This window comes from Ornithorhynchus anatinus, chromosome 9 (assembly GCF_004115215.2).
Source record: "Ornithorhynchus anatinus isolate Pmale09 chromosome 9, mOrnAna1.pri.v4, whole genome shotgun sequence".
Lineage (NCBI taxonomy): Eukaryota > Metazoa > Chordata > Mammalia > Monotremata > Ornithorhynchidae > Ornithorhynchus > Ornithorhynchus anatinus.
This window is the reverse complement of record NC_041736.1, coordinates 61,299,325-61,323,268: the sequence shown is the minus strand read 5'-3', so window position 1 is coordinate 61,323,268 and position 23,944 is coordinate 61,299,325. Positions and strand designations below refer to the sequence as shown.

Genomic DNA, 23,944 nt, shown 5'->3' with positions numbered 1-23,944 from the left:
AGAGAAGCAGCATGGCCTATGGACAGAGCACGGGCCTGGGAGTCAGAAGGTCCTGGGTTATAATGCCAGCTCCACCATCTGTCTGCTGTGTGACCTTGGGCAAGTCGCTTCACTTCATCTGGAAAATGGGGATCGAGACCGGGAGCCCTATACGGGACAGCGACTGAGTTCAACCTGATTATCTTGTATCATCCACCCCAGCACTCAGTACAGTACCTGATACATAATAAGCACTTAACAAATACAGCAGTTATCATTATTATTATTACTAGAAGTTAAGTGACTTGCCCAAAGGCGGCTGGAGAGCCTGACCCTTAGGCCCGGCCGTGGCAATCCGGCAGAGCTCCCCTTCTCCGCTCTCTGACGGGGGCCCTCTCCTGCAAATCTGGAACTCAGTGCATCGGGGACCAGAACCACCTCGGAGTTTCCCTAGTTCTCCCAAACTTTCGATTCCATCTGCGGGCTGGATCGGTCGAGGGCCCGGTGGAGGCCTGGAGGGAGGCCGAGGTTATATCCTAGGCCCACCACCCGCTGGGCCAACTCGGGTCCTCAACGGAAGTTTTTGGAGCGAGAAGCAGCCATGGAGGCAGCAGTCAATGCCGGAATCGGGCCAAGTCACTGAAGATGCAGAGTGGAGAAGATTGCCGGGTGGGCGGAGGGCAGCGCTCGGGGGCCCCGCTGGAGGAGATGCGGCTGCTCTCTACCGGCCGATGAGGCGATCCCTGACCTTGAAGCCGGCCAGGCCCAGGGCGGCCAGGGCGGGCACGAAGGCGTACAGAATCAGGAAGTCGCTGGTGAAGCGGGCCGGAGCCTGGGGGCGGGTTCGCTCGATGTAGACGTCGCCCTGGCTGAAGGCACAGAAGGGGGAAGTGGCGATGGACGTGTTGGAGCTGCCTGCAGGGGAAACGGCACGTCTGAGAAGATGAAGGAGAGGACAAGGATGAAGAAGAGGGCGTGGAAGAGGGTGAAGAGGAGAAGAAGGGCAAGGAAGAGGGTATGGAGGAGGGTGAGGAGGAGAAGGGCGAGGAGAAGCAGGAGAACATGGAGTAGCAGGAGGAGGGGAGTGCGGAGGAGGGCTAGGAGGAGTCAGAAAATGGGTCCTGTGAACCAAGGGAGAAGGAATGGAGTGTTTAGTTCCGAGAAGTCTCACGGGGAGACGGGTTGTGTCTGTGTTGTTGGGGGAGAAGAGCGTTTGGAAGGTGGGTGGGGAGGTGGGTGGAGAGCAGGGGGCTGCCGGCCAGTTTTCCCCCAGGGTTCTGAGTACCAGACAAGAAGTAAGAGATTGTTAGATATTTGGAAGAGCTTCTTCCTGGTCTCTGGGACGAGTTGGCCCGGGGGGGGGGGGGGGGGCTCCCCAACAGACTCCACTGGCCTGGAGGGCTCAGCAAAACTCGGGGTCCATGACTGTGGAGGAACTTTGAGGGGGGCCCTTAGCCACACGGCTTCCAGGGCTGAGGCGGGGGGAAACTGGGAGCAAGCCCAGCTGGCCCAGAAAACGCTTCTCTGCCCCCGCAGCGCGCCCACTCTGGGGGCGGGCACCGGGCCGATTCGGCACCCACCACACGTGAAGTTCTGCCCTTGGAACTCGTTGACGATGAGGATCTCGCTGCCGTATTTCTGGAAGGTGAGGTAGCTGAGGACTTGGAATGGGAGGGGCGTATTCTCGATGCTCCTGCGGCCCGAGGAGAAGCAAGGAGAAGCGGGTGAGGGCCCCCGGGACGGGGAGGGGATGGGGCGAGGGGAGGATCTACCTCCCAGTGGGCCCTCCTCGGGTCCCCCCGGCCCCCACCTCAGCAGCCCGGACCCGACCAGGACGCCGGCGATGTTCATCAGGGCGACGGCGCTGTTCACCATGTTGGGGTCTCGCACCAGGGCCAGGAGCCCCACGGTCATCAGCTCGCCCATCAGGTGCGGGACCAGGATGGCGGCTGAGAAGTAGCCGAATCTGGCGGCGGAGGGATACAGGCCCACGGTCCTGGAAGACACGCGAGGGTCCGTCCATGACGTCCAGGCCCCCCGCCGAGCCTCCCCCTCAACCCCCGGCCCTCCGGTCTCCGGGATGAGGATGGGACCAGGAAGTCTAGAGAGCCAGGGGGTTGGGAGAGATCACCTCCGGCCCCACACTTGCCAGGTTGGACGAAGCCATTGGTTCTGGCCACCCTTCCCAGAATGCCCAGGGGAGGGAAGGCTGAAGCAGGGTTGGGGCAGGGGACACAGGGCAGGGGCATCAGGGGAGGGTGAGAGGTGAAGAAGGGCAGGGGCATCGAACAAGGGCAGAGGACGGAGGGCAGGGGCATCTAGCGAGGGCAGGGGCATCTAGCGAGGGCAGGGGATGGGGGGCAGGGCCACGGGCTTCCCCCTCACCAGTAGGTGAAGCTGCTGAAGAGGAGCACGCTGATGACGCTGAAGGGGATGAGGTGCAGCATGTACGCCAGCGCCATGTGCCACTTCTGGTACAGCCCGTCCTGGCTCTCCCGGTCACTGACGGCGCGCAAGGCCGGGACTACCCGCGAGTCAGAGGCCACGGTCGGTGTCCGCGGTCAGCGCCCACACGTCGGTGCCCGTGGACAGAGCCCATATCAAAGCCCGTGATCGGAATCCATGATCAGACCCCACGAGTCAGAGCCTGCAGTCAGGGCTCACGGTCAGTGCTCACGGCTCACGCCGACATTAAGTGCCCCCAGTCAGGACCTTTCGATCGGTGCCCACGGTCAGCGCCCACAGGTGATTGCCCGTGATCAGAGCCCACAGTCGATGCTCACGGTCAGAGCCCGCTGCCCACGGCCAACCAGACTCATTCTTTCAGTCCGTCTGGCTGGTTGGTCTCTGGGTACGGATGAGCAGAGAGCCCCCTCTGAGCCCACGGCTCTGGGCGTCCAGCCCCTGCCAGCACCTCGTCTCATTCCCTCATCCAGCTGGGAGTTCGTAGGCTTCCTCTCCTGCTGGGAGGCGCCCCTTGGCTCCGCTCCCAGGCCCCTCCTGTCCTGATCTGCCCCCCGCGGGCCCCCAGTCTCCCTCAGCCTCCCGGCGCACGGCCCCCTCCCCAGGAGCCAGGCCAGGCCCGGCGGGCATACTCACACAGGGCGACGGCGTTGAGCATCCCCGTGTAGGGTGTGGCCGCCACACACTGGTAGACCAGCCCCACGCGGTCCTGCACTGCCCCCCGCACCACGTCGCTCTGCACGTGGAGGAGGCAGAAGACCAGGAACAAGCCAAAGATGAGGTTCTGAGACAAGCGCATGGTCACCGCCAGCTTGTTTCTCAGCAGGTTCCGCGTGACTCTCCTGCAAGAGGGCACCCCGAGCTCAGGCCTGGCGGTCGGGTCTGCCCTTACTCTCCGGGCTCAGTGCCCAGGCTCTACTAGGTGACGGCACTGGGTCGGGGGGGGGGACGACAACCAGATCATTACCAACTCTTTGAGGGCAGGGTCGGTGTCTGAGTACTGTAAGCTCCTCGTGGGCAGGGATCAGGGGCAGCGCTAAGTGCTTAGTACGGTGCTCTGGATATCAAACAATCATATTTACTGGGCACTTACTAGGTGCAGAGTACCACACCAGGCGCTTGGGAGAATACAGCGCAGCAGAATTAGCAGTGACGGTCCCTGCCCACAACGAGCTTACTACAGTCTAGAGGGGAAGACGGTCATTAATAGGAATAATTAATTTATAATAAATAATTTAAAGATATGTACGTATGTGCACGAGAAGGACAAAAAGACTCAATAAATACCACTGGCCACCGACAGTGTTACCGCACGTCTTTCCCAGGCATTTAGTAAAGTGTTCTACGTTCAGCGAATCCCACCGATGGGCTAATAGAGGTGACGAGGGGGCACGCGCTGCCAAATATGCAATAATGAGAAAATAGATACCAACCACAGAAAGGCAAAAAGCCAGTTAAGGAAAGAAATAACAAATAGACCGACACATTCCCAAGCGCTGAGACATCACCAGGAAGGGGCAGGAAGGGGGGTGGTTGAGTCAGGGAAGGCCTCCGGGAGGAGACGGGGGCCCAGGAAGTTCTGACGGCTGTGAAGGCAGAGGGAGCTCCAGGCAGGGGGTCGGAGGCGGGAAGTGGAGGGAGAGGCACAGGTACGGGGAGTGAAGAGTGCGAGCTGGGGAGCACTGGGAGAGGGAGAGGGTGGCAGGGAAAGTGCCTGGGAAAGTACAATAGCACTGTCACCGACGGTGGGGAGTCTGCAAGCCAAAGGTCTGTCAGTCAGAGAGAAAGGGGAACAGACCGAGCCCTGAGGTGGGAGTCGCGTTCCATTCACGAGCCCAGAGGGCCCCCCCGCCCCCTACCTGAGCAGGACTCCCAGTTTCGAGAGGGTCCCCGGCGGCTGGGTGGTCCTGAGGGGAGTCGGCGGGGAGGATTCTGGCCGCTTGGCTCTCTGGATGCTCTCCAGGGTGTGGAGGTAAGCAGCTGAGTTCTGGAAGGCAGCGATCAGCAGCTGGACCCCCCGGGTTGTTTCCTGCTCACGCTCTCTGTTCTGCGTGTCCACCGACGTCAGGTCCACTGGAATCGTCATCCCGCCTGAGCGTCTCCACCGCCACCGGCCCCCGCCCTGACCCCTGACTCCATCCCCAAACCCGGCCCTGACCTCTATCCCCACAATCTCGCTCCCAAGTGCTCAGTACAGTGCTCTGCATACAGTAAGCGCTCAATAAATATGATTGACTGACTTGCTTCCCGCCCTATCCCCAAACCTGACCTCTGACCCAGCCCCCCCAAACCCAAGCCCCGACCACTGCCCCGACTCCAAACCTGGCCCCTGACCCCATATCCCATCCCAAACCTTGACTATGATCCTACTCTCCACCCCTGCTCTCCAATATTGTACTCTTCCAAGCACTTAGTACGGTGCCCTGCACTCCGCAAGCGCTCAATAAATACGATTGACAGACGGGCTGACCCCACCCCAGGCCAACGCCCTAGGTGGGCACGTGTCTGGGTTCCCCGGAGGTCCCATGCGTGCGGACCAGGGAGCCGAAGCTCAGTGGGGCACCTGGGTCTCTGGGAGCCTCATGGCCTCGGGTTTCGGGAATGACCGGAGCCCCAGGGAGAGGTCCAGTACCAGGGGCGGTGAGAGCCAGGCGTCCCGAGGCCATGGCCGATCCACCCTTCCCACTCCCGCCATCCCCAAGAAGCAAGGCTTGGAGAAGCAGGGTGGCTTAGTGGATGGGCCTGGGAACCAGAAGGACTTGGGTTCTGCCATGTATCTGCTGTGTGACCTTGGATAAGTCACTACACTTCTCTGAGCCTCAGTTCCCTCGGATGTAAAATGGGAATGAAGAGTGTGAGCCCCATGTGGGAACAGGAGTGTGTCCAACCTGATTAACTTGTATCTAGCTCAGAGCTCGGCTGTGATGGTGCTGGCAAGAGTCACACCCCCTCCCTGCCCCCAGAGTTTAGAACGGTGGTCAGCACATAGTAAGCATAGAGAAGCAGCGTGGCTCAGTGGAAAGGGCATGGGCTTTGGAGTCAGAGGTCATGGGTTCGAATCCCGGCTCTGCCACCTGTCAGCTGTGTGACTGTGGGCAAGTCACTTCACTTCTCTGCGCCTCAGTGACCTCATCTGTAAAATGGGGATTGAGACTGTGAGCCCCACGTGGGACAACCTGATTCCCCTGTGTCTACCCCAGCGCTTAGAACAGTGCTCTGCACATAGTAAGGGCTTAACAAATACCAACATTATTATTATTATTATTATTATTATTAATAAGCCCTCAACAAGTAGCATACTTCTTCTTCTTGTTATTAAGGTACACGTCAACAGGCCCCGGGGGGGCAATGTCGGGGACTCACTGTAAAAGTCGAACGGGTTGGAGTGGTCGGGACACGGGTAGCTGCAGTCACGGAAGAAATCCAGCATCTCGGTGGGAGTCCCACAGAAAACCAGCTCCCCGCTGCTCATCAAGGCAATCTTGTCGAACAGCTGGCAGAAAGGCCAAGGGTGGCAGGTGACCCCGCTGGTCTCTGCCAGGCGGTCCCCCAGACCTCGGCCGCGGCCGTCGGGTCCCAGAGGGGATGGAACTCTGGCCGCAGCGGGCAGTCCCCCACGGCCGAAAGGACCGGTTCGGCTGCGACGGTGCTGGCGGGAGTCACACCCCCAGCCCGCCCCCGTGACCTCTGTGTCTGCCCGGTCACTATAGCTGGGGGCCGCTGTCCTACTACCCTTTCGCCTCGGGAGCAGGACCCAACTCCGGAGAGCCTGACTGGGCAGCTGGTGCAGGCCACCTAGTGACCTTTGGTTTCTCCAATACTTGGGGAGCAGCCGCGGTGGGGAGTGGCCTCTCTGAGGGCTCTGCATGGACACACCGCCTCTCATCCCCATCTCCTCACTCCCAGGGAGGAGCTAACCGAAGCAGGGGTAGCGGGCATTGGAACATCCACATTCCCCTGGCCTCCCGGGGACTGCGGAGGGAGGGCTGATCCCCTGAAGAGGAAGCTTGACCCGGGCCCTCGCCCGAGTCCCACGAGCCCCGGCTCCGGCCGCCCACTGGGCCGCCGGCCCCCTCCCGACCTGGAAGAGCTCGGAGCGGGGCTGGTGAACGGTGAGGACGACGACCCGGTCCCGGCGGGCCAGCGTGGACAGGAGCGTGACGATCTGCCTCGACGCCGTGCAGTCCAGCCCCGTGGTCGGCTCGTCCAACAGCATGATTTCTGCAATCATCGGGAATCCCGGGGCTCTGGGGCGGAGATTTCCGGGCCACGCCCGGACCCCTGGCCTCACCTGGAAAACCTCCCCAGACCCCTGGTCTCACCCAGGAGACCGCCCCGGACCCATGGCCTCATCGGGAAAACCTCCCCGGTCCCCTGGCCTTGCCCGGAAAACCTCTCCGGGCTCTCTTGCCCACTCGGACCAAAACCCAATTCAAAGGAGGAGCCGGCCTTCTCCCAGAAAATGCCCCCCTCCTGTTCCCAGGGAGGAACCTGCTGCCCTGCAGAGCTCAGTGGTCTGGAGACAGCCACCTTGCAGATGGGCACTGGCCTGGGCTGCCATGGCCCGCAACAACATCCGGCAGGCTCACGGCCGTGAATGCTGATTGTGTCTTCGGTTCTCGGGGGAATCGGGGAGGAGGACTCTCAGACGGTGCCCAAGTCACCATCGCCCAAAGTTCACTCCGCCTCTCCAAGGGCTGCATCTCGGTTTGGAGGGTGCTTCCGGGTCTCCCGACCAGCTTGGGAGACTGCAGTAGTTGGCAGACGTGAGCCGTGCCCTTGAGGAACTCACAATGCTTGCCCCCCTTTAAGGAGGGAAGAGCCCATAGTCTCAGCAAACCCACAGCTGGGAAGCACGTGTCCACCAGGCGCCCACACGAGAGCAGAAGGGCCCGCTTTCTGGGGCCCCCTGAAGTGCCCAGAGATGGCCTGGCTCCACGGGCCAGCCACTCACTCGGATCCCGGAGGAGTTGGGCCGCGATGGACACGCGACGCCTTTCGCCATTAGAAATGCCTCCGGTCGCATGGCTCCCGATCAGCGTGTCCGCCGCGTGGCTGAGGCTCAGCTCCGCCATCACCGATTCTACCTGTGGGCACGGAACAAGCTCAGCCTGACCGTGGCCACCACTCCGCCTGCGGGCACAGAGCACGGTCAGTGTGCGCACCGCATGGCCACCCCACTGTCCGTGGGCACAGAGTACGGTATGTCCACCGAATAGCCACGCCTCTCTCTGAGGGCACAGAGTGACCACCCAGTGTCCCGTCCCCACCCTGTTCCCCTCAAGCTCTTTTGCCCTCGAGTCCCCGTGGGGAGGGCCGGCTGGGAGCCCCAGGGAATCCACATGTGGCCGGGGGGCTGGTGGGGTGGCCCCTGAAATGAGAGGCCCGAAGACTGATGGGGTAAACTGAGGCGTGGACTTCTTCTCCCCAAGAGAAGAGCATAGTTCGGGGGCTTAGGGCGTCAGCCGACGCCCGCTCACCCACCTTCCTGCGGAAGAAGTCAGGGGAACCGGTGCCGACGACCAGCTGTGCCGTGTACATCAGGGTCTCCCGGACGGTGAGGTAGCCCAGCAAAGTGTCCTCCTGCAACAGCGGCGGAGAGGACACCGAAGTCAGTCCGGCCCCACGCCGAAGACCTGCGGCAGCTATACTGTCTGGTCGGAGCACCGCACTGCAACATTTACACCGCCCGGCCGGGATGCCCCTCGGAGTTTCTACACCGCCCGGCCGGGATGCCCCTCTGCAGGCGACACTGTCCGGCCAGGGAGTCACAGGGCAGTGCCTACACTGCACGGATGGCACATCACCCTGCGGCACCTAGACCGCCGTCCGGGACACCGCCCGGTAGCCGTGCGGGCCCCCACCTGCAGGGCATAGGAGATGCAGTCCTGAAACCGGTCGGGGCGCAGCGGGTGGCCGTTGACACACACGTCCCCCACCGACGTCCCCCGTTGCCTCAGCCGCCCCGACAGCGCGTCCAGCAGCGTGGTCTTCCCGGAACCTGTCGCGGGAGGGAGGGTCGGGAGAGCCGGGGAGGGAAGGGAGCCCTGAGGCGGGACCCGGACAGAAACAGGTACGGCGCTGGCCAAGTTCGGGAGGAGTTGCGGGGGGAAGAGCTGGGGTAGCCCGGGGAGGGCGGGGCAGGGCGGCGCAGGAGGGGAGCGGATGGGATGGGATGGGAAGAGTGGGGTCCGAAGAGGTGGACCCACAGACGCTGCCCGGAAGCGTCCCCGACCCACTGCCCTCCCGTCTCCCCAGCCCCAGCCGGGTCCCCGGTGGCTGGGCCGCAGCAGCGAAGCCAGTCCGGGCCTCGGCCTGAAAGCGGTCGGAGCCGCTGACCGGACCGGACCCCCGGCGCACCTGAGCTCCCCAGGACCCCCAGCATCTGCCCGCTCTCCAGGTACAGCGAGACGCCCTTCAGGATCTGCCGTGTCCACTTCTGCCCTCCGACCCCGGCGGTCCACCAAGGCCCGACCCGCTCGCTGGAGAGGAAGGAGCCCATGGCGACGGCGGTGCCGGGGCGGGGGACGTGGGGCGGCAGGGGGCGGGAAGGGGAAGGAGGGGTGGGAGCTGAGAGAGAAGCAGGAGGGGGGAGGGGTTGGGGCTTCCCAGGGGTCAAGGAGGGTCAAAGGATTTGGGAATGCCAGAAGGCCAGGAGTGGGATCAGGGGATACCCAGGGGATCAGAAAGGGTTGGGGGGTTCAGGAGGGGACACGAGCGGGAGGGCCAGGAGGGGGCAGGGAGTCGGGGACCGCGGAGGGGAAGAAGAGGGGTCCCGGAGCGCCGGGGGAGGGCGGGAGAGGTCAGGAAGTCAGGTGCTGCCAGGGGTCAGGAGGGCAGGAAGGGTCGGGGGACCGGGAGAGGTCGGGGGCAGAGGACGCAAGGAGTACAGGAGGGGTCGGGAGTGTGGGGGAGTTCGGGGGAGCCAGGAGGGGTCGGGGTCACGGCCCACTCCCTCCCATCCCGCGGACCGGCCCCCCTCCCTCTCCAACCGGTCACTCCCACCTCCCTCCAGGCGGCCCCGGCACACACGGGCCCAGGGAAGAAGGCACAGCGAGGGGGAAGGTGAGCGGGGGGGGGGGGTCTGGGTGAGTTGGGGGCGGTGGTGACCCCCTCCGGCCCGGCCCTGACCGGCCCTGACCTGACCGCATAGGAGGCGTCGTGGATGCTGAAGCTGAAGGGGGGCGGCGAGGAGTCGGTGGCGTCGGCCGCGTCGTCGTGGCCGCGGTCTCGGGGCTTTCGGCTGAGGGGTCCCCCGGGGGTGTTTGTGGGCGGCGCCTCCCTCATCTCGGCAAGGCGGCGGGGGCAGGGGGGCGACGGCATCCGAGGCTACCCCGGTGTCCTCTCCCGCTCGGTCTGGGCACGGGGCTCTGGGCCTGGGCCAGCCCCGCCAGGGTTGGGCCAACCCTGCCACCGTTATCTGATGGACCTTCGTCCCCGCCCACGCCGGCCCCGGGCACCCACAGAGAAGAGGCCAGAGGAGAGGCGGCGACACCGGCCAAGACCCTCCCCCCACCCCCGAAAGGACCCTCCGCGGGGCCTCCCAGCAGGGTGACCCGGCAGGAGCGGCATGGCCGTCCTCGACCCGGTGGGCAGCGAGAGGCCGGCGCGGGAGGCGGTGAGTGTCCCTTCTCCTCCCCCCCTTCCCCCCCGCGGGCCCCACCACCCCGGCTCGCCCTCCTTCCCCCGGCCGCGGGGTCACCGCGGGCCAGTGGACTAGGCCCCGGGAAGGCCGGGCAACCCTTCATTCGTTCAGTCGTATTTATTGAGTGCCTACCGTGTAGAGCACTGTACTAAGCGCTTGGAAAGTGCAATTCGGCCATAGAGACAAAGAGGGTCCTGGGCCCCAGGATTGGGGGGGCGGTCTTCTGCCACAGCCCCTCCGGGAAGGAGGGAGAGGGCAGGGATCGCCGTGCAGCCGGGGGAAGGGGTCGGGACAGGCAGGCAGACGAGCCGAATCTCGGACACGTCTCTCCGTCGAGGCTGCGGGTTCGAGTCATTCGTTCATTTAATCGTACTTATTGAGCGCTTACCGCGTGCAGAGCACCGTACGGTGACTTGGGAGATTACAGTATAACAATAAACAGACACGTTCCCTGTCCCAACCGAGCTTACGGTCCAGAGGGGGGGAGACAGACATCGATACAAATAAATGACGGTTTATGTATGTAAGTGCTGTGGGACTGGGAGGGGGGGAAGAGCAAAGGGAGAGGAGATGAGGAAAGGTGGGGCTTAGGCTGGGAAGGCTTCCTGGAGGACATTCCCCCCCCCCCCCGCAACTCCAGAAAGGACTCGGCCCCCAAAGGCACCGGCAGGAAGCAGAAGTTTACTTGTTTGGATGCCCGTCTCCCTCCCTCTAGATGGTAAACCCGTTGAGGGCGGGGATTGTCTCTCTTTATTGCTGGGTTGTACTTTCCAAGCGCTTAGTACAGTGCTCTGCACACAGGATGCCTGTCTACTTGTTTCGTTGTCTGTCTCCCCCTTCTAGACTGTGAGTCCGTTGTTGGGTAGGGATCGTCTCTGTTGCCAAATTGTACTTTCCAAGCGCTTAGTACAGTGCTCTGCACACAGGAAGCACTCAATAAATACGAGTGAATAATAATAATAATGACGGCACTTGTTAAGCGCTTAGTATGTGCCAAGCACTGTACTAAGCGTGCAATGTGGCTTAGTGGAAAGAGCCCGGGGTTGGGAGTCGGAGGTCATGGGTTCTAACCCTGGCTCCGCCGCTTGTCAGCTGTGTGACCTCGGGCAAGTCGCTTCACTTCTCTGTGCCTCAGTTCCTTCATCCGTAAAATGGGGATGAAGACTGCGAACCCTACGTGGGACAACCTGCTTACCTTGTATCTACCCCAGCACTTAGAACAGTGCTTGGCACATAGTAAGCGCTTAACAAACATTGTGATTATTACAAGGTGATCAGGTTGTCCCACGTGGGGCTCCTAGTCTTGATCCCCATTTTCCGGATAAGGACAGTGAGGCTCGGAGAGGTGAAGTGACCGGCCCAAAGTCACACCGCTGATATGCAGCAGACTCGGGATAAGAACCCACGACCTGTCTCCCCAGCCCGGGCTCTTTCCACTGAGCCACGCTGCTTCTCGAATGAATGAAGGAAACGCTCCATCGATACGTTCGAATGAATGAAGGAGGGCACCGACGGATCGGTGCGGCTCAGTGCGGTGCTCCTGCCCCTGCCCCTGCCCTCCCCGGCCCGGCCGGATCATTTCATGGGTTCGAATCCCGGCTCTGCCACTTGTCAGCTGTGTGACTGTGGGCCAGTCACTTCACTTCTCGGTGTCTCAGTGATCTCATCTGTCAATTGGGGATGAAGACTGTGAGTCCCACATGGGACAACCTGATGACCCTATAATTACCCCAGCGCTTAGAACGGTGCTCTGCACATAGTAAGGGCTTAACAAATACCAACATTATTACTATTATAATTTCGGGACAGCTGGAAGAGCGAGGGGGGCGGTGCGGGGGCGGCGCAGGGCTCAGCATCAAGGCCAGGGGCGGCGCCTGTCCCGGCCCCGCTTTAACCAAGGTTCCTCTCCTCCTCTCCCCTCCTCTTTACTCCCGCAGCGGCCCCTGGCCCCAGCACCTTCCCCGCACCACGGGGCCTCATTGACCTCACCTGGAAAATGGGGATGAAGACTGTGAGCCTCACGTGGGACAACCTGATGACCCTGTATCTACCCCAGCGCTTAGAACAGTGCTCGGCCCATAGTATGCGCTTAATAATAATAATGATGATGGTATTTGTTAAGCGTTTACTATGTGCAAAGCACTGTTCTAAGCGCTGGGGGGAGATAAGGTAATCAAGTCCCACGTGGGGCTCACAGTTTTCATCCCCATTTTACAGATGAGGTCACTGAGGCACAGAGAAGTGAAGTGACTTGCCCAAAGTCACACAGCTGGCAAACGGCGGAGCCGGGATTAGAACTCATGACCTCTGACTCCCAAGCCCGGGCTGTTGCCACTGAGCCACGCTCCTTCCAAAAACCAACATTATTATTATTATTATTATTATTTTCGGCCCCGCGCCGCCCTTTGAAAATCTCTGGCTCCCGCAGGAACAGCAGCGACGGCCGGTGGCGGAATCGGGACTCGGGATTTGCAATCTCAGCTCCGCCTTGGGGCCTGCAGCCGGTCCAAGGCCAAGACGCTCAGCCCCTCAGGGCCTCGGCTTCCCCATCTGGAAAAGGGGGATATAAGCTCCCTGTGCGCCCTCTCTCTTATTCTGTGAGCCCCGGGTGGGACAGGGACGGGGTCCGATCTGAGTATCCCGATTGACTTGTAGCTGCCCCGGCGCTTAGAACAGTGCTTGGCGCGTAGTAAGGACTTGAGTACCACGCATTATTATTATTATTTAACAAGTACCATAATTAAACCCATAAGAACTGTGACATTTCTTAAGTACTAAGCTCCGGGGTAGATGCAATCAGAACAATCACAGTCCCTGTCCCATCCAGGGCTCAAAGTCGAACCCAGCCTACACGCTTCACTCCCCAGATGCCAACCTACTTATCGTGCCTCCATCTTGTCTCTCCCTCCTGCCTGAAACCCTCTCCTCCTTCACGTCCTCCAGACCACAGGGAGGGAAGGGGAGGGGAGGAGAGGAGAGGAAGGAAGGAAGGACTCAATAAATACTATTCCTACTATACATGATCACTGTGGTATTTGTCAAGCATCAACGATGTCCCATACACCGTACTGGGGGAAAGACAAGCTGATCAGGTTGGACACAGTTCTTTGTCCCACGTGAGGCTCCCGGTTTAAGTAGGAGGAGGAAGAGGTATTGGATCCCCATTTCACAGATGAGGAAACCGAGGCTCGGGGAAGGCAAGTGACTTGCCCAAGGTCATACAGCAGACAAGTGGCAGAGCTGGGACTAGAACCCAGCCCCTCTGACTCCCAGCCCCGTGCTCCATCCACTGGGACATGCTGCTTCTCTAAGCACTTCATAAACACCGGTGTCAATTCATTAGGAATTCCAGGACGGCTTATTCAGCTCGGAGCCAGACAACAGCCTGTATTTCACCTACACTGGGCAATCCAACACCCTGGAAGTCCAAAACCTCAACTACCAGGTAGGCGTCTAGCTGGTTCCACGATGGGCCGCTTTCTCCAGGGGTGGGTGGGGGCGGAGGCTCGGAGATCGGAGTCCTAAGGAGCTCAAAGTTCAGAGATCAGAGCCCAGAAATCAGAGCTCAGAAGAGCTTAGAGATCAGAGCCTAGGGGAGCTCCAACTTCAGAGCCTTGAGGAGTCCCAACCTCAGAGGCCACGGGAGCCCCAAGATCACATCCCAGGGAAGCCCCAAGATCAGAACCTGGCAGAGCCCCGAGATCGGAATCCAGGGGAGCCCCAAAATCGGAGCCCAGAGGAGCTCCAGGCCCCGAGGAACCGAGAGATCAGGGTCTCCGAGACTGGAGCTTCCGGTGTCTTGGGATCTCACCCTTGAGCGGATCTCTCTGGGGCGGAAGGAAAGGAGCCGGGGTGCGCGTGGACTCAACTCTGGCCCGAAACTAGGCCGAGCCCACGTTCAAACTCCAGCAAGGTGAGCTGGGTCCCTCCAGTTGCGAAAGTGGAGGCGGCCAGAGCCAGAGACGGCGGCAGTGACCTGGGCCAAGGAGGGAAGGGCTGAGACCAGCAGTCAGCCGGCTCTTCTGACCCCCAGTACCCGGCCCGAGAGTCCCCGGGGTAGCTAGGAAGGACGGCAGTGGTCCCGGCTGCAAGGGGCACGCATGCGCATGTGTGCGCACGTACGCGCATGCGTGCCCTGGGACCTCTGGGGCCTTGGGTCCCCATCGACACCCCCTGATTCATTTGTTGGGTGGGGGCAGCACGTAGGGAGAGAGGAAGGGCGGATGCCCCCGACAGGACCACCTCCTTCCTCCGCAGGGGGTTGGGGGGTGGGGGAGAGACCCCGACCAGGGGGGTTAGAGCTCCGGGAATCCAGACGGAGGTCTCGGCTTCGTCCAGTGGGAGCCGGCCAACCCACGTGTCCGAGTCTGGGGGTGTCCGTGTCGTGTGTTGCTAGTGTGATGTGTGCCTGTGGGTTGTTTATGTACCCGTGTGCGCCCTCCAGCTGGACAGGTCCTCCCAGATGCCATGGTACAAACAGCTAGCCCAGCCCAAGCTGTGGTGGCCCTGGACCCCAGGGCCGGACTCCCGGTCCCTGGCCATTGAGAATCTGAATTTCAAAGTGCAAAGTGGGCAGATGCTGGCCATCATCGGGAGCTCAGGTACCTGCGCTGCTTGGCCCTCCTCCTTCCTTCCCTAAGCTCTCTTTTCCTTTTCTTCAACTCCCTTCTGTGTCGCCCTGACTTCCTCCCTTTATTCATCCCCCCCCCAGCCCCACGGCACTTACGTACGCATATATCCGTCATTTAACGTGCATCTCCCGCTCTAGACTGTAGGCTCACTGTAGGCAGGGACTGTGTCTGTTATATCGCACTCTTTCAAGTGCTTAGCATAGTGCTCTGCACACAGTAAGAGCTCAGTAATTACGAATAACTGGCTGAATGACTCCTCCCACCCAAATGGATGATTGTCGCCAAAGCCACTGGGACCAGCCGGGCAGTCCCAAGGATGGATGAACCTGTTGCTGTCCGGGGGCTCATCCTGTCTCTGCCCCCCCGCCCTGCCCCAGGAGGGATGAAAGGGCATGTGCACATCAGTAAGTCCTAGACCCCCCAGTGCTTAGAACAGGCCCCAGCACATAGTAAGCACTTAACAAATACCATAAAAATATTTTTAAAAAACCCAACTCAGCTTCCAGGAGCCTTCACCATTTGGAGACATGTCTCTAATTAGCCATTCCCAGCCTCAGAGTTATTCCCATCCCCATCCCCGCTCCCAAACCACGACCATTCCGTCTCCAGAGCCAATTCCGTTTCCAGATCCAATCAATCAATCAATCAATCAGTGGTAAGCACTGAGTGCTTACTCTGAACAGATCCTCTAGAGCCTTTGACATTCCCTATTCCAGACCGATTCCCACGCCCAGCCCAGAGCCCATTACCTTTCCTGCCTCGGGATTATTGTCGTCCCTCCCCCACCCCCCAGCCCCAGCTATTGACATTCCCTTATCCAGATCCAGATCTAAGATTGGGAGCCCACTGAGGGACAGTGACCATCTGATTCCCATCTGGGTCTTCTCTTCCAGAGCTAAATACAGTGCTCTGCACAAACTAAGCACTGAATACTATTACTGCTAGTCCAGAGCCATTGCCATTTCCACTCCAGATCCAGTGTCATTTTCATCCCCGCTCCAGAAGCGCTGCCATTCCCTTTCCCATTCCCGCTCCAGAGCCAGGCAGATTGGAGCAAGGAGACAACTGGTCCATCGGAGGGTGGGAGAGGGTCAGGCCTAGGCTGCCACCGGGACACATCCCGGGGGGCCGGACACTCGGACCACCTCCCGTGTCCCCCCCCGGGCAGGCTGTGGGAAGTCTTCCCTGCTGGACGTGATCACGGGCCAGGATTCCGGAGGCCAGGTCCGCACGGGCCAGATCCGGATCAACGGGCAGCCCAGCACCCCGCAGCTGGTGAGGGCCACCGTGGCCCACGTGAGGCAGGATGACTGCCTGCTGCCCCACCTGACCGTACGGGAGACCCTGACCTTCGTGGCCAAACTGCGCCTGCCCCAGACCTTCTCCGAGGCCCAGAGGGCCCAGCGGGTAACTGCAATCATTCAATCATTCCAGCGATTTATTGAGCGCTTACCGTGTGCAGAGCACTGCGCTGACTGCAGGGGGGTGGAGGATAGGGGAATGGAGGCGGGGGGGGGGGGCAGGCCCTCCATGCCCACCCCCACGGTACTGCTCCCGTCCCTGCGACCCGCTGAGGGCCCCCCTCCACCCACCAATGCCGGGCCTGGCGTGACCCCGACCCCTGGGTCCCGGGCTTGGAGCGGGTGTGCGGAAGACCAGGCCAGCAGCCAACACGCATGGTCTATTACCTCCCTTCCCCCGATCACATGGGCCGACTGTGGGGAGGGAGGGGCCCGTGGGAAGGGAATTCTGGACCAGGTAGGGAAGGCCCAGGCCACCTGCCCCCTCCGCCCCCAAAATCCAGATTTAGGATTTCCTAGCAAAACCAGCCCCTGCCACGGGAAGGGCAGCCTATGCGGCCTGGAGGAAGGGTTTGGGAGTCCGAGGACCCGGGTTTTAATTTCTGGCTCTACCACTTACCTGCCGTGGGACCACGGGAGAGTCGTTTCACTTCTCCGGACCTCGGTTAGAAGCAGCGTGGTGTAGTGGATAGAGCACAGGCCTGGAAATCATATTGCCATGGGTTCTGATCCCGCCTCTGCCACGTCTGCTGTGTGACCTCGGGCGAGTCGCTTCACTTCTCTGTGCCTCAGTGACCTCATCTGTAAATGAGAATAGAGATTGTGAGCCCCACGTGGGACAGAGACTGTGTCCAACCCAATTTGCTTGTATCCACCCCAGAGCTTACTACAGTGCCTGGCACGGAGTAAGTGCTTAACAGATATCACAATTATTAATTATTCTAATTATTTCCTCATCTGTAAAGTGAGGATTAAGTCCCACTCCCTCCTACTTGGATGGTGAGTCCTTTGCGGAACTGAGACCGTGTCCCACCCGATTAGCTTGAACCTACCCTAGCGCAACATACAGTGCTTAGTACAAACCGTAATTATTATTACCAAAGAAGCCGAAGCCCTCACTTGCACGGTTCAGCGGGCCAGAGCTCTGCACCGTCCACTGAATCGTGCAAGTGACTGGGTGCGGGGGGAACCACCGGGGAGGAAGACCGGGAAAGTGGGGAAGGGGGCCACGCTGACCACGGCAGGGCCTCGCCGCAGGTGGACGACGTGATCGCGGAGCTGCGCCTGCGACAGTGTGCCCACACCCGGGTGGGGAACAAACACGTGCGTGGCGTGTCCGGCGGGGAGCGCAGGAGGGTCAGCATCGGCGTACAGCTCCTGTGGAACCCGGGTAGGGTCTCCGCGGCCGGGCTCAGGGGACCGGGCGGCCCCTCCTTCCCAGGGTGACCCTTCTGGGCTTCGGCCCCACAGGTAGCTCCAGCACAACATGGGTTGGGTGATCGGGGGGCAGGGGGCAGGATCAGGTGCCACTTCCTGGGGCCCGAAGGGTGAGGCGATGGGAGAAGTTTCCTGGAGAGCTCGGAGGTGGGGGTGGGGGACTGTGGGTGGGTAGGTTGGGGTAGGGGGTGGCTCATCAGGCCTGGGGCTACTGCAATTTGCTCAAATGCAGTTCTCTCCCAGTCGGGCCTGATCACTCAGCCTCCATATTCCCACCTGAAAAATGGGTTTGGGGCTAGTCTGGGCCCCCTGGGCAGAGCACTTACTATACGCAGAGCCCTCAGAATCAAGGAGGCAATGAGGGAGAAGAAAATGTTCGTTGAGCGAAGGGAGAAAGGCGGAAGGGAGTGGCACAGCTCAGGAGCCTGGGGTGGGGGGCAGGCAGGGAATGGCTCCTGGAGGAGGCCTTTCAGGAGGGTTTGAAAGGCAGTTGGCAGTTTACCCGCAGAGAATCCGTGTATTCCTGCAGTTGATCCCACCCTGCCTCGTGGCTGACGTGCCCTATTCCCCCCTCCCACCAGAACTCCGGCCCGTGACCCTTGAAGCAGCGTGGCTTAGTGGATAGAGCATGGGACTGGGAGTCAGAAGGACCTATGTTCTAATCCCGGCCCTGCCACGCTGGTCTGCGGTGTGTCCTTGGGCAATTCACGTAACTTCTCTATGCCTCAGTTACCTCATCGGTCAAATGGGGATTAAGACTGTGAGCGCTCTGTGGGACAGAGCTGTGTCCGACCCCATTACCTTGAATTTACCCCAGCGCTTAGTACGGGGCCCGGCACACAGTAAGCGCATGACAGATGCCACGGTCGCTATTACCATTATCGTCCGCCGGCGGCGGTGGCTGACCGGCGTGACCTGGGTGTCGGCGGCGACAGGGATCCTGATCCTGGACGAGCCAACGTCTGGCCTGGACAGCTTCACATCCCACAACCTGGTGAGGATGCTGGCACGGCTGGCCCGCGGGAACCGGCTGGTCCTGCTCTCCCTCCACCAGCCACGGTCGGACGTCTTCCGCCTCTTCGACTTGGTGCTCCTGCTCAGCGAGGGCTCCACCCTGTACGCGGGCCCGGCCAGCCACATGGCCCGGTATTTCGCAGCGGCCGGCCACCCTTGTCCCCGCTTCAGCAACCCAGCCGACTTCTACGGTAGGTCTCGATTCCGAGCCCCAGCGGGCCGGACCGGGCCGGGCTCCGTGGTCTTCCCCGAGTCCGGCCCTAGGGGACTGCGAGGCCCGGAGGCGGGGAGGGAGAAAGAGGAGAGGCTACGGGGGATAGGGCAGGGGGCTCAAGGCCCACCAGCAGCTCACCAGATGCCGGCACTGCCCCAGGCCAGCCGACGCCCTAGGGGCGGGGGCTGGGCTGGAGGGCACCGGAGGATGAGGAGGCCGGCAGCCCGATTGACAGGCTGTGGGACTGGCCCAGGATGGACTGTGGCCACTCAGGCAATGGGGGTAGGGGGTTGCCAGACCCCGCGGGCCCGGGCCCGGCTGGCCACACCACGTCCGGGGGCCGGGGAGGCTGGGGGCAGCCGAAGCCGCGGCCCGAGGCCGGTCGGCGATGTCTTTCAGTGGACCTGACCAGCATCGACCGGCGTGGCGAGCTGCAGGAAGCGGCCAGCAGGGAGAGGGTCCAGGTGCTGTCCTCCCTGTTCCGGGGCCAAGTGCGGGACTCCAAGGACGGTCTGTGGCGTGGCGGAGAGGAGCCCGGGGCCCGGCCGGGACCCTCCAAAGACCACAGGTACAGGCGGGGTCCGCGACAGTCAGCATCCATCCAGCTGCCCGCGGACGCTAAGGGTAAAACCCGCCGCGGCTCCATCCTCTGTCTTCCGACAGACTCCTACTCCCCCCTGCCGGGCCGACCCGCGGTGAAGACCGGCTGCCTGGAGCCTGGCGGCAGTTCTCCACGCTAATCCGGTAACGGGGCCGCGGGCCCTATCATCTCAAGGGTCCGTACCGGCCCCCGGGGGTGTCCGACGCAGCCCCCGGCGGGCCCCCGGCACGGGCCCCGGCTAAGGGAGGGGAGGTGGCTCCGGACGGGGCGGCCGACGGGTCCGTGCCGGTGCTCAGGGCCGCTTGCCCGCAGCCGGCAAGTTTCCAACGACTTCCGCGACCTGTCGATGCTTCTCGTCCACGGGGCCGAGGCGCTTCTCATGTCCCTGATCATTGGGTTCCTCTACTACGGCCACGGGAGCAGCACGCTGCTGCTGACGGATAGGATCTCCCTCCTCTACATGATCGGCGCCCTCATCCCGTTCCCCGTGGTGCTGGACACCGTAGCCAAGAGTGAGGGCCCCCAGGCCCGGGCCCGTGCACCGCGGGGCGTTGGCGGCGGTCGCGTTGGCGGTGGCGCGGGTGGCGTCGACAGTGGCCGCGTTAGCAGCGGCCCCGGTGGCATCCGCATCAGTGGCCGCATTAGCCGTGGCACCGGTGAAGGCGGGGGCTTCACCGGCACCGGTTGCGGCCTGGCACCGGGGGTTGGTGGGCGGCGTGGGATAGAACGCCAGTGACGCGGTCTCTCCCCGCAGGCCACTCAGAGAGGGCCATGCTGTGCCATGAGCTGGAGGATGGGTTGTATGGCGTCGGCCCCTACTTCTTCGCCAAGGTAACGGGGTGCGGGGCAGGGAGCGCCTCTCCCACGGTGCCAGCAGTCAACTGAACTGAGTCTTGTCCAGAAGGGAGCGGCGAACCCAGTGGAAAGCGAGTTACCGCCTCCGTCTAGCAGGCGGTAGCACTTACTGGGCGTCTGCCTAGGGCGGAGCGCTGTCCTGGGCGCCTGCCGTGGGCAGAGTGCCGTTTTGGGCGCCCGCTGCCCGAGCATCGGCGCCAGGCGGGATCCCCGGGGCTGGGGAAGGGGCGGGGAGCCCTGGAACCAGCCCGTCGGCGCTTATTTTGGCCCCAGGTCCTGGGGGAGCTCCCGGAGCACTGCGTCTACGTGCTCCTCTACGGGATCCCCATCTACGGGCTGACCGACCTGGCCCCTGAGCCTCACAGGGCCGCGCTGACCATCTGGCTGCTGTGGCTCGTAGTCTACTGCAGCCGGACCATGGCGCTCTGGGCCGCCGCGCTCCTCCCCACCCTGCACTCCGCCTCCTTCTTCGGCAACGCCCTCTACAACACCTTCTACCTGACCGGCGGCTTCATCATCAGCCTGCGCAACCTGTGGCTGGGTGAGGCCGCCAGCCCCCGCGTCCCTCCCCCCGCCGCCCGCTAGCCGGACCTGCCCCGGGCTCAGACGGGTGGGAGCTCCGAGACCCCCCCGATGAAGCTCCCATTTGTTGTCTTACTGGCCGGGGATGGACGGTTCAACCGTTTCCTCATCTGTAAAATAGTAGTAACGATAGTATTCGTTAAGCATTTTCTACGTGCCAGACCCCGTACTATGCGCTGGGGTGGAGACGAGCCGGTCGGGTTGAACACGGCCCCTGCCCCCCGTGGGGCTCACAGTCTAAATCCCCATCTTACAGATGAGGTTAACTGAGGCACAGGGAAGTGAAGTGACTTGCCCAAGGCGACAGAGCAGACAGGTGGCGGAGCCGGGATCGGAACCCATGACCTTCTGACTCCCAGGCCCGTGCTCTATCCCCTGTGCCATGCTGCTTCTCTACTCTGCTGAGCTGCCAGAAGCAGCATGTTGTAGTAGAGACTCAATAGAATACTGAATGGGGATTCGATACTTCTTCCCGCTTCTACTAAGACTATGAGCCCCTTGTGGGACAGGGACTGTGTCCAACCTGATGAATCTGTTCCTTCCCCAGCACCTGGAACAGTGCTTGACACACAGTAAGCCCTTAACAGACGTCACGATAACGATCCCTGCCTCTCCCCCAGGGACCCGGCACGGACCGTCCAACCCCTATGCCTCTCCCCACTCCACCCCTGTCTCTCCCCTAGTAACCCAGCGAGGACCGACCAACACCTCTCACTGTCCCCTCTCCACCCCCGACTCCCCCAGTGATCCGGCCTGGATGCTCCACCCATGGATCTGTCCACAACCCCTTAGATCTGCTGGACTTCCCAGTGGGAATGAATTCCCATTACTCCCCCTTGGCTGAGGGGAGAAGTACCGCTTGCTTGTTGGAAACTTCCCCTCTCCAAGGAGCCCCGGGGCCCCGGGGTGGAATTCGGGGAACAATCCTGGATTTTTCTCCTCTCCATCTTCCCGGTCCCACCCGCCTGCCTCCCGACCGAGGGGTGCCAACCCTTCCAGCCTCCCCTTGTTCAGAAGATGCTCCACCTCCCTGACCAGTTCAGAGGCCAGGCCCACCACCCCATCTTACACGGCCCGGGACAGTGTCGGAAGTCAAGGGTCCTCGCAGAGGGGTCCCCGGGCCCCCCGAGAGAGCGGTTGGGGGAGACGGTGGCCTCCCCATCATCTCCCGGGTCATCCAGACCACCCTCAACCGACTGACACCCCATGCGCTCAGGAAACAGTGACCTCTGACCTTCTTTTCCGCAGTGCCATCCTGGATTTCCGAGGTGTCCTTTCTCCGTTGGGGCTTCCAGGGGCTGATGCAGGTGCAGGTCACGGGCCGCACCTTTCCCCTGGCGGTGGGCAACGGCACCATCCCGATTCCTGGCCAGGCAGTGAGTGCCCGGGTGCCCTTGAGGTGGGGGACGGGACGGGAGGGGGCACGGCCGCCGGGCCTGGGCCGGGCAGAGAGGGCACCTCCTACCTGACCGTGACCATCGTTAACTCTCATATTCAGTCCGTCGCCGAATCCCGCCAGTCCCTTCTCGGCACTGGCTGCATCCCCCGGACGCTCACCCCACCGGCTCTACCTCTCCTCCTCTTCCGAAACGACTCCCGCTTCGGCCTCCTCGCTGGCCTCTCGGCCTTCGGCCTCTCCCCTCTCCAGGCCCTAGGCCGCTCTGTTGTCTGGATTACTCTTCTGATACGTTATTCCGCGCCTGCCTCCCCACGTCTCAGAACCCCTCTGCCTCAAGTGGGAACTCCTGCCCGAGGGGTTTAAAGGCGGGCCATCGGCTCTCTTCCTCCTAACCGTCCTTGCCCTACTCCCTCTACATTCCAGCTCACACACTTTGCTCCTCTAACGCCAACCTACTCACTGTGCCTCGCTCTTCCTTCAAATCCACCAGACCGCAGCCTACCACCGCTCCTAGAAGCCCACCTCCTCCAGGAGGCCGTCCCCCCTTAATCCGCTGCCCTCTGCCCCCGCCGGTCAGGTCGCGCCACCCCGCTAGCCCCCCGGCTCTGCCGTACACATCGCCGCCCTCGGTCCAGGCATCCCCTGAGGCCAGGCCCCGGGAAGCAAGGGCTGGTAATCAACCAATCAATTGTATTCACTGAGTGCTTACTGTGTGCGGAGCACTGCGCTAAGCACTTGGGAGAGTACGCTCTAACGACCTAACGGACACATTCCCTGCCCACAGTGAGTTTACAGTCTAGAGAGGGAGAGAGGAATTAATACAAATAAATTCATCCCAGAGATTTTCGTAAGTGCTCCGGTAGGGGGGTTCCCCCAAACCGAGAGCCCTCCGCGGGGGCCTGGCTGAGGAAGCCGCCCAGGCCGATTTCTAGAAGGTTTCCACCTGATTCTAAAAATCGGCCCAAGTCCCGGCCGAGCGCCACTCAGGCGTCTCCGGCCGCCGGTGCGGCGTGGCGTCCCCGGCGCTCGGTCATCCCGTCCAAGCGATCGATCGATCGGCCGACAGATGGATCGGTCGGTTAACCGATCGGCCAACCGCCCGGCCCGCCGCTCGACCCCCCGGCGTCCGTCGCCCACGGCTCTCTGTCCCGCCCTCGCAGATCGTCGACGCCATGAAGCTGAACTCGCAGCCGCCCTACGCCTGCCACCTCGTCCTCCTGAGCCTCTGCGCCGCCTTCCTCCTCCTCTACTACTTGTGCCTGCGGTTCATCAGGCAGACGTCCAGCCGGGACTGGTGACGCGGCCCGACCCGGCGCTGGCAAAGCCCGGGCGGGGGCCCCGGGTCCGGGCCGGGGACCGGCCCCGCCGGGCGAGAGGCTTCCCCGGGCTCGGGCCCTGGACGGCCACGCTGCTCGCCACCCTCTCGTCGGCGGGCTGACCCCGGGCCCGGGCCGGGCCCGTCCGAGCCCCGGCTCCCGACCCCCGGCGGTCCGGGCCTCGTCGGTCCGCGGGTGGGCCGGCTCCCGGGGCCCGCAGGAATCTCGCGAGCCACAGGATGGCAGCAAAGACGGTGGGAAAAGCCAGCGGGACCCGGGGCTGCCGCTCCGAGCCTCGTTCTTGCCCGGCGAAGGCCGGGATGCGACGCCGGCCCAGGCGCTAGACCAACCCGGGAGGCCCGCCGCCGGCCGCCGCCTTGGCTCAGACCCGAGGTCCATCGGGCCGGGGCCCCGGGGAAGGACCGCGCGCCGGCTGCCCACCTGGCCGGGGCGAAACCTCCATCCCGTCATCCCGTACCATTTCCTTTTGGATCCTTCCCGCTTCCT

General features: G+C 62.3%; 2 protein-coding genes across 2 annotated transcripts; one reads left to right on the top strand and one right to left on the bottom strand.

Moving 5' to 3' along the window:
• Window positions 1-223: 223 nt before the first annotated feature.
• ABCG5 (ATP binding cassette subfamily G member 5) lies at window positions 224-9,794 on the bottom strand. Its single transcript, XM_029072268.2, has 13 exons — window positions 9,584-9,794; window positions 8,803-8,924; window positions 8,307-8,443; window positions 7,927-8,025; window positions 7,397-7,529; window positions 6,524-6,663; window positions 5,806-5,935; window positions 4,302-4,515; window positions 3,079-3,284; window positions 2,365-2,503; window positions 1,790-1,975; window positions 1,560-1,672; window positions 224-894 (listed from the first exon to the last, which is right to left on the bottom strand). Exons 1-13 carry the CDS (start codon window positions 9,763-9,765, stop codon window positions 701-703), a joined length of 1,995 nt encoding a protein of 664 aa, XP_028928101.1. The 5' UTR covers window positions 9,766-9,794; the 3' UTR covers window positions 224-700.
• Window positions 9,795-9,967: 173 nt separating this feature from the next.
• Window positions 9,968-23,491, top strand: ABCG8 (ATP binding cassette subfamily G member 8). Its single transcript, XM_029071646.2, has 13 exons — window positions 9,968-10,060; window positions 13,431-13,532; window positions 14,532-14,688; window positions 15,887-16,125; window positions 17,277-17,409; window positions 18,392-18,661; window positions 19,084-19,252; window positions 19,348-19,428; window positions 19,598-19,797; window positions 20,040-20,116; window positions 20,414-20,681; window positions 21,971-22,098; window positions 23,282-23,491. Exons 1-13 carry the CDS (start codon window positions 10,013-10,015, stop codon window positions 23,417-23,419), a joined length of 2,010 nt encoding a protein of 669 aa, XP_028927479.1. The 5' UTR covers window positions 9,968-10,012; the 3' UTR covers window positions 23,420-23,491.
• Window positions 23,492-23,944: the final 453 nt, after the last annotated feature.